We start from the raw sequence: 10,504 nt of genomic DNA on the forward strand, positions 1-10,504 counted from the left end.
ATAGCAGAGTGAGAGGTCAAATAAACGCCTGTCGATTTATGTATTAAATGTTGAAAAACTTTACATTTTAGTACTATTATTGTTATGATTTTTGCTAGCTGACAGTGGATGTTTTTCCTATTTTCCTGTATTTTTTCTCCTTTGCATTTGTTTATTTTATATTTCTGTGTGTGGCATTTGAAAGAACCAGAGGTGGCAAAGTTCACACATCCTTTATAAGTAGAAGTACAGATACTCATGTTTTAAAATACTTTGGTAAAAGTTAAAATGCTGACTGAAATTTTTACTCAAGTTAAAGTAAAGAGGTTTGGGCTCTGATGTATACGTAAGTGAAATGTAGCCATTACTGTTTTAGTGTCATGGTAACTAGACCTTACATCATATTAATATATTAATTATGGCTGTCAATCGATTAAGATATTTAACAAATATTGATGCTTCATGCAAATGTTATTTGGGTTAATTTTGTTACCTAAAGAATGGATTCCACATCCACCATATAGACCACAAGCAGATAACAAATTATGATCAGGTGATCAGGAAAGTCTCTGTTCTCAGTCATGTTTACATCACTGACTCCCTCTGTCTCATCCACATTAATCCAGACTTCTTATTGCCTTCTGACTTGCTTGTTGTTATCTTCGTATTCTAGACCACGTCTGTGGTAGATTAAAAAGCCATGGAATGACAGAAAACAGGTTGATATGCTAAAAATTTCTTGCATTAAAAGAAAATGTATCATCTCATGAAATAGATGACAAGCCTGTGTGTGTGTGTGTGTGTGTGTGTGTGTGTGTGTGTGTGAAAGAAAATGGAAAGTCAGGAAAACAGGATGCGAACACTGTACTTCAAACATGAATCAGAAGTAAAAAATGATACAATTCTTTTTTAAGTATCTTGATAAATGTTTATAGTTGAGACACAGTGGGATCTGCATTTATTCCATTATAAATACTTGATAAAAATCTCTGTCAATTTATTTACAGCTGAACAAATATTCTGTATTCTAATATTGAAATGTTATTACTCGTTAGGATAATGATGTTGAGATTAAATTCATACAAAATATATTTTATTTGTTTGTTTGTTTTTACAGAGAATCCTAAACCTGTGGTGATTATAAAGCCTGATACACAAGTGTTCAGAGGAGAAACTGTGACTTTCAGGTGTGAAATACAGAGAGGAAGAGACACTGAGTGGAGATACGACTGGTTTGAGGAAAGGAAAAATTACATGAATCCTTATTATCAGAAGCTAAATTCACCTTATACAACACAGGAGATCAGCTTCAGCTTTAAAAACTATTATAGAGGGAAATACACCTGCAGTGGGAGGAGACACAGTGACAATCAGATCTCAAAGACAAGTGATCCTGTTACTCTCATTGTATCAGGTGAGTGTGAGTTTAAGTTATTGCTTTTTATTAATTTCATACACAAAATAATAATAATGTAAAATGTATTGGTGATTTCTTTTCAATGAGCTTCACTGAATCTGAGTCTCATTATTACATTACAGTTTCCTTCTGCCTGTTTTCATTAGTTTTCACTGTTCTGTCTTAAAGCCTCACATTTCCTTGATAACTGAACAATACAGGATTCATCAACATTTTTAATAACTTAAGAAACATTTTCTTAACCTAATGCTCAGACTGATCCTTCTCTAATGAGGTCAAATTTCAAAGTTTTACTTTTGTACCTTTTTTATGTAACCTTTTTTAAATAGGTACTGATGAGGGCAGGTTTTAATCCAAGCTTCCAGCTGCAAACAAATTTTTACAAACAAACTACTAGAACACATTTCAGTCCATCACAGAGTCTGTATACACATCAGCTGTACTAATGAGTGCTACTTTCACTATCTGCAGTAATTCATGTGCATAAATCACCATATAAAGTTTCAACAAGCAACACAGACCCACAATTCTACAGTAGAGTTTGTAAGGCATCACAGTATTTCTAAAATTTGACCTGCAGGTGTCGAGGGAATAAAACGACAAACACGTTGCATATTTCTTTTTTTCAAATAAGGATTATAAATGTGTATTTATGTTGCTTCTAAACATGTGATCAACTGTAATACAATAAGCATAATGTAATTCAGATCATGTACAGATAATTTGATACTTAAAGATTTAGAAACATGGGTAAATATTTTAGAACACCACAGAGTTTATTTGTGAAAGTCTTAATAATAATAAATATAATGGAACTAGGTAAGAGATAAGAGATCTCATGGGTGTATAAATGGGTGCATAAAACACCCCATAATTATGGTTTAATAAGGCATTGAAAGATTCTGTGTGAATTCATTAAGTGTTAATATTTAAATAAGCAGCTTATTAAGTTAGACTGTAAAATACAGGCTGTTATTCAGACCCACAATTCAGTGTACTGCATTTATATCATTTTAATGATGATGTTTGAAGTGGAAAAATAACCCACTTTTATAGGAAAACAGCTATTTGGCATTTTGTATATTATTTACTTTATACATTCATTAAAATGCATTTGTTCATTAAACAGAGAGAGAGAGAGAGAGAGAGAGAAAGAGAGAGAGAGAGAGAGATATTGTAAAAATATCAAATATGTTGCAAAGATAAAAGCAGCTCTGATATGTTCATCATTTCATATCAACAGGAAACCAAAACCGAGTGTGATTATTATTTTATTTAATTTATATGATAATGATTTTAGTGTATTTATGTAATAGTCTATACTTATAAGTGCAGGTTGTGTGTACATTATATATGATGAAGTTTTTGTTATCTTTGTATTGGGAGATAAAAGTCTTTAGTATAGCATTATAACATGCACACAAGCTGACAGATTTCTTGAGGTGGAAAACTTACATGCATGTACTTGGTTTATTTTCTAATAAAACTGTAACAAAATCAGTCAAATGTTGTTTTAAATAATGTACATATTTATATGTTTATTTACATAATCATTTTCAGGATTAACAAACATAAATATAAATTTCAGCAAAGTGTTCAGTTTATTTGTGACTCTTACAGTAAGTGGAGAGAGAAAAAGTGAAGGGATCTAATAGATGGATGAAACACTATGAATAAATGAATTATAAGTTCAGTCAATAATGTTTATTAAATGTGTAAATAAGCAGGTGATTAAATTAAACTGGAAAATGTAGAATTTTAGTTAGACTTCCTGTTACACTAACTGTATCAGGTGTGTAAATGTGTGTGTGTGTGTGTGTGTGTGTGTGTGTGTGTGTGTGTGTGTGTGTGTGTGTGTGTGTGTGTGTGTAAATGTGTGTTATTGCTTATATTCTCTATGTGAAAGTGATCACTAGTTTCCAGATTTTACTGAATGGAAAAACAAAAAAAGAAATTGAATAAAGAAACAGTCTTTTTATAATGATTTTACTGCTATATTTCTCTCTGTTTACTTTAATTTATAATTACAGTTTATTAGTCTTTGGGATTGTTGTGAGTTTCCTCAACTGATTATATTGTTCATGTTTCACAGCTGTGGATTTCCAATTAAAAATACATTTTTGAATAATATATAAAGACACTAATGTGTGCAGTTTGGTTCAGATTCTGGGACACTATTTATAAAACATCATGGGGCAGAACACTGACCTTTTACACTTCAGTTCAATCATTGATTTCATTTTGTGCTGCATGTAAACTGTTAGAAAAAATCACTTCACTTTAACCTTTAAAATAAACACTGTATCCAGATGCATAGGCACAGAGATAAAACATCTGCTTATGCTGTAAATGTAAATCCAGATCTTCATCATTTCTTATCAACAGAAAAACCCAAACCGACTGTGAAACCTCAGAGCTTCATCTACACTGGAGACACAGTTACTCTCAACTGTAATCTGCAGTCTACTGGATGGAGCTTTTCCTGGTATAAAGATAACCATAAATTACCTGAAGCCCAAAATACCAACCCACTCAGTGTGATAATCTCTAATGAAGGACAAACAACATACTACTGCAAAGCACTCAGGGGAAACTACGAGTCAGAGTTCAGTGCTGCAGTTACAGTTACAGTTAAAGGTACATCATGTTTTCTACATTTTCACTGCACAATTAAAGGTAGAAAAAATGCAGGAAAAACGTAATTATTCTAACATTTATTGCTATTGTGTAATAATATAATATGATGTTTAAATAAAATTACATGTACTGTTTGGTACATTTTTATTATCTTTGTATAGCGAGACCAAAGCCTGTAGTGAAAATACACCCAGCTGTGAATGTGTTCATTGGGGAAACTGTCACTCTCACATGTGACATACAGACTGGAGGATCCTGGAAGTATCACTGGAATAGAAGTAATGAAGAAATCAGAGCTGTTGCAGGAGAGAAGACCTACACAATCACTGATGTTAAAGACTCTAATAAAGGTCCTTATAGCTGTAAAGGAACTCAATCATCAGCCCCAAAATACACACAGAGCAGTGATGCAGTTACACTGACTGTAGCAGGTGAGTGTTTTGTCTCACATATTCTCTCCTATGAACAATTTAAAGTGTAGACATGTATTTCTCTTAATGCACGTGGACATCAACACTGTAGAAGTAAATAAACAGACCGTAAATAACAATCATTCCCCCATTCAATTACATGGAAAATACACATACGATTTTAAACTCATAAATATACACAAAATACATCCACATACCACTTTTACCTGCTTGTGAGCTAAGAGAGGGGAATATATCTTGAAGTCTCTTGATTGGATGATTATAATGGCAAAAGGAAACACATGAAATATTTCGATGATTCTGTAGCATCGTTCATCTCTTCATGCAGATCATATAACAGGAAGTGCCATAAGGCATGATGGGAATAAAATAAAACATTACCAAAAGCTTTTAGGATAAATAATTATTTCCAAAGTAATCAACAATTTAGTGTGGAAATCACAATTAACTTTATACAATAATTAATATATAAAATTATACTAATTAAACTAATAAAAGGGTACCGACTATCTAAGCGACTATCTAAGTGCACATGCGCCATCTAGTGGAAACAGATATAAACTCAGGAAGCTTTGTGATAGTAAATACACATGTTATGAAATGTACCACCACAGACCACCTATAAACATATTTTTCCACAAAAAACTTATTCCAACAAAACTAAGGACATGAGCTATTGGGTAGCTGTGGGGTTTATGGGTAAACAAATTAATCTCCATTTGACTAAAATGCAGAGAAGCATTACATCTTAAATATTTACTATTTTATTTAACACACACACACACACACACACACACACACACAGAGAGAGAGAGAAACTATACTGTGGATTCTATACAGGTTTTATACAATGTTCAATTTAAATAACTAGTTGCCTTGTTTGTAAATTGCATGCTCACAACAGATATTTTATTGTAATAAAACTTTTTTTTGCTTGCCTGTAGCCAGGAGGTGGAGCGGCAAGCGGCAGGAAAAATTATAATGATAATGTGTTCTGCAGGTAAACAGAAGTGCTAATTGAAACCAAATAAGGGAGACAACAGATAGAAGAAACGTGAACTGATCAGAAAATCAGTGTCAGTCAGTGTGTCAGCATGTGTAATATAAAGTAGCAATAGTTGTTACATCAGTCCAAAAATAAGACAATGGAAAATCCAACCCAAACTGAAAGTGCTTTATACAGATGAGTGTGTCATGAGAGAGCTGTGGTCATGTGACAATGATCTCCATCAACCTCAAATTCAGAATGGTCTTCAGTGCCCTTGTGACAAATGAACAGTCACTTTCTCTCTCTTATCTTTAGTTGTTACCAGGTGGTAACTTTTAAAGCACCAAACTCATGAGATTCAGTTGTGAATGAAAACTTCACAGACACAGTTACTAACACAGCTATGAGATGGTCACATACACACTATTAAAACATCCTCCATGTCTAGATAAAGACATCTACATTTTCCACCTGCTTTATTTCTAGCAATCTGAATTCTGATAACACATTTACAGTAATGAGGAGAGACAAATAGTTTATTTCATGATTTAAAAAAAATAAAATAGAAAATAGAAATAGAAAAACTTCTATTTATTTTTTAATAATATTTGAATCACCCTTTTGTCTTTTTTTTGACATGATCAGATTTCTCTGATAAACACACAGTATTTTGAAATCTTTAATGCATCCAACAAAATCACCTCATAAACACTGCCTACATGAACTAAAGGCTCAGTGTCTTAGATCAATTAAATGTTACAAACTTTAATCTTCATCTGAGTGTAGGATCATTACAGATACAACAAAAATGTTTTTTTCTTCTTTTTTGAGGAGGTTCCTGATAAATTTATGTTCATCAAAAATGATTCCTGTGACATGTGTTTTTTTCTCTTACAGAAAAACCTGAACCTGAACTCACATCAGATCTTAAAGTAGCTGCACTGACAGGAAACTCAGTGACTCTGTACTGTACACTGAAGCTGCAGTCTGCTGGATGGAAGTTTTACTGGAGCAAAGACACACAGAGCCGTGAAACTGAGACTGAAACAAATCACTACTTGTTCAGATCAGTCAGTGTCTCTGATGGAGGTCAGTACTGGTGCAGAGCTGGAAGAGGAAACCCAGTCTACTACACACACTACAGTGATGCACTCTGGGTAAATGTTACTGGTGAGTATGTGAATGAATTACACAGAACAAGTTTACAGAAGATCTGGGTAGAAACACAGTAAATTATATTTACACTCCTACATACAGAGAACAAATAGATTTTACCCAGTATAAAGCTCGAGTGTGAATAAGTGAAGAAGAGAAGGATTGAACTTTTATACTGTACAGAAGAAATGTATGTCTGTGTTTCATGATTTAACTCTGGTACACTGCAGCAACTTCAACACACTAAATCTTTTTTTTTTCTACATATTTTTCACCAACATTAATTATAATATAAGTAATAAATGTAAATATAATAACATTAATATATTTATTAACCGATAAATCTGCTTCAGTGTCTCTGATCATCAATCCCAGCAGATCTCAACACTTTACTGCTGACTCTCTCTCACTGAGCTGTGAGGACCAGAGAGACTCTACTGGATGGACAGTGAGAAGATACACACACAGTGAGGACAACTTAATTGTTCATCAGTTTCAGGATCTACATGTAACATCAGCTCCTCTCTCCATCACACACTGGAGTTTACTGGTGTCAGTCTGAATCTGGAGAACGCAGTGATTCTGTCAACATCACAGTACACAGTGAGTCTTTATCACTTCTCATCAGTAGAATTTAATATATAAACCAGACCAAACATAAAAATATATTCTTAATAATAGACATTACATGATATTTCTAGTAATTAAATATAAAATCATGTTTACTCTCCTCTGCTGAAAATCTTTTTAATATTTGAAAATAATTGAGGAACTTGATATTTTACTGAACACAGTGTCAGTATCTACTCCAGATAAACAATTACATTAAACATTTCAAGACATGTATCTCTCAGTTTCCTTCTGTAAGTCACGGTTATAATAACTGCATCGTTGTAGTGGTGTTTCTATAACCTGAGTTAATGATGAAAGCTTTTACACAAATATTTCATTCATAGCTAGTTTTTATTTTACTGCTGTGTTCTTCTAATAACAAAATTGAACACTAGAATAATTGTCATATTATTGCTATATTGCATATTAAACAAAAGGTTTAATGACTTTGTCATTCATATAACCAGTGATTTCCTACAGTGCATTTTGTTGTAGATTTAAATATCCATTGATTTGTTTTGGTCATGTGACCTCTTTCCTGTAGTCATCATTTATGATCCATACCAAGTAGCAGAAAAAATAAATACAGATCAGGAGTCAGTACAGACATGAAAATCTACCATTTACAGATATATTTATATAAATATGTATCCTAGATAGATATGTAGTGATGTCCAGCAGGTATGTACACAATTATATGTGTTATTTTAAAAACTTACTACTAAAGCAATAAATATTAACCATAAATCCTTTACACTTCTGTCTCAGACACATGCTCAGATCATTTATTTAGCTTAGCACATGTTATTATAGCCTCCTAGTTACCTGATATAAAGTGTCCTTTATAGAGGATTCAGCATTTTACAATGTAATAGAATTGAATATTATTATTTTTGCTGCTATTGTCGCATCTTCCACAATCTTCTGGTCTTAAATATGGCAGTTTGTTTCTACAGCAGTGTCACATGGAACAGATCATTAGAGGTCTGCATGTTAAAATTATACTTTTACACACTTTGTGTTTTTATTGTTCTCTTTCTCTTTCCTACAGATGGTGATGTGATCCTGAACAGTCCTGTCCATCCTGTAACTGAGGGAAATCCTCTGACTTTACACTGTTTATATCACAACACAAAGATCTCAACTGGTATTGATTTCTATAAAAATGATTCAATCATCCAGAATCAGACTACAGGAGTGATGACCATCAGCAGTGTGTCAAAGTCAGATGAAGGTTTCTACCACTGTAAACATCCAGAGAGAGGAGAGTCACCGAGAAGCTGGATTTCAGTCAGAGGTGAGAAATTATTCATATATTCATCTAAAATACTCTTCAGACATCAGAAAATATTTATGGCTTTAGTCATTTACACTTTTCAAGCTACTTGAATGTGTGTAAAAATATTTATTGCTTTTTTGGAATTTATGGTGTAGAAATTAGTAAATTTTAAAATAAACATTAGGTTGTAGGTGAAGTATGTAGAAGAGGGAAATATGCTGAGTGATTATCAGTGTGGTTGGTTTAGACTCTGTGTTGATGAGTATCCATCAATAATCATAAAACATTTCAGTTCTGAATACTATTTATTAAAGCCCACATTAGACACTGTACAGACAACCAGCTACAGTCTGTGACTAACCTGAGAAGTGTGAACCTGCCCATCACCTCATGTTAAATAATACAACACTGTCTGATAGAAAGTGTGAATTTTACAAACTAAACTGTATTAGGAGATTATATAATTTTTTCTACATAATCAATAAGAAGAAGCAAATATATTTCTTCTATTAATTTTCCTAATGTTTAATTAAATGTTTCAAAAATAATCATATAAATTTAGAAACCGTTTCTAACACTTAGACAGAGAACTGTATTTTGCCATTAAATTTAAATGTATGAACAGCAAATGAATGCTTTGTATAATTGTATTTATATATTTATTTATATCAGTATTTCTCTCTCCAATTCAAACAGGTTCTGCAGCGTCACTGTCGGTTCTGAAGCTCCTCAGCAGTGCAGTAACAGTTTCTGTGTATGTGCTGGTGACCTTCATTCTGGCAGTGAAATGCTACAGAGCTCAAAGTAAGAATCTTCATTAACCATCACATAAAACCCTCACATTTAATAAGAGACTCATTTGAAGTGTTCATGATTGTGTGTTTTACAGCTGAACCTGATGATAACAGACCATACAGAGTGATAGAAGCTGAAACATCTTTCTGAGTGTTAAATAGCAGGTTTTCTGTTTTATAATTTAGTTTTTACATAACAACAGTGTCCAGTGTAAGAGAACACTTTCTGTGAGGATTTAGACTTGTTTCATTAAACCTGTGATTAAACCTGTTACCATCATGAGTGAGGATTTGAGGTCATGGACGGCTACAAGTTCTTGGGAGTTCACTTGAACAGTAGATTGGACTGGAGGACCAACACGGACACTGTGTATAAGAAGGGTTTGAGCAGACTTTATTTCCTGAGGAAGCTCAGATCCTGTATGCAGCAGGATGATGGGAATCTTTTATCAGTCTGTTATGGAAAGTGCTCTATATAGTGCTGTGGTCTGCTGGGGAGCAGCATCAGTGTCAGGGATGCAGGCGAGATCAATAAAATCATCCGCAAGGCTGAATACATAATCAGACACAAACTGGACAGATTGGAGACAGTGAGGGACAACAGGTCACTGAACAAACTCCTGTCAATCATGAAAAATCCTCCCACCCACTACATGATTCCATACAGAGGCAGTGAAGTTCATTCTCTAACAGACTGATTCAGCTTCACTCTCACAAAGAACAGTTCAGAAAATCATTCCTACTGTTTGCCATTGCACTGAACTCACCTCCATGTAACATGATAATATTATATACATATCCCATAATTCACTTTCATTTTGAATTGTCAGTTTTTCACTCTTTTTCTGTGTAGCATCATCTGGTATATTCTCTTATTTGTTTTAATTACAATTATTAATTACATTCTGCTTTTATTACTGATTGTTTAACCTGCTGCTGCTGTATTGCAATATTTTCCCTCACGGTATCAATAAAGTCTGTCTGTCTGTAACTATAGAACATCACTGCTTCCTCATTTTGTCTTCTCTGTATTTTCATTTACTGCATTTCCTTCGTGTGTACATGTTTTCCTGGTGATGTGAAATGGTTTGTAATTTCCACTGTATGTTCAGACTTTTGTTTAAGTCAAGAAAATGTTCATGCAGGAGATATTTTGCTTTGCCCCTTTTCATTATATTTTTACTTTGTATTTCTTCTCTGGATTTTTTTACA

At 33.3% G+C, this 10,504-nt stretch overlaps 1 protein-coding gene and 1 long non-coding RNA gene across 2 annotated transcripts; both read left to right on the forward strand.

The window, feature by feature from the left end:
• Window positions 1-1,096: 1,096 nt before the first annotated feature.
• Window positions 1,097-7,067, forward strand: LOC124382460 (Fc receptor-like protein 5; the record flags this gene model as incomplete). Its single annotated transcript, XM_046844556.1, has 5 exons — window positions 1,097-1,393; window positions 3,782-4,033; window positions 4,195-4,464; window positions 6,350-6,622; window positions 6,961-7,067. Coding segments are annotated over 5 exons (1,199 nt in total), but the record flags the coding sequence as incomplete, so codon positions are not given.
• A 42-nt stretch (window positions 7,068-7,109) lies between these two features.
• On the forward strand, window positions 7,110-10,262 carry LOC124382458. The gene is made up of 4 exons (XR_006925032.1): window positions 7,110-7,210; window positions 8,271-8,516; window positions 9,195-9,302; window positions 9,388-10,262. It is a non-coding gene; the product is annotated as an uncharacterized LOC124382458 (long non-coding RNA).
• Window positions 10,263-10,504: the final 242 nt, after the last annotated feature.

This window comes from Silurus meridionalis, unplaced genomic scaffold (assembly GCF_014805685.1).
Source record: "Silurus meridionalis isolate SWU-2019-XX unplaced genomic scaffold, ASM1480568v1 Scaffold355, whole genome shotgun sequence".
NCBI lineage: Eukaryota > Metazoa > Chordata > Actinopteri > Siluriformes > Siluridae > Silurus > Silurus meridionalis.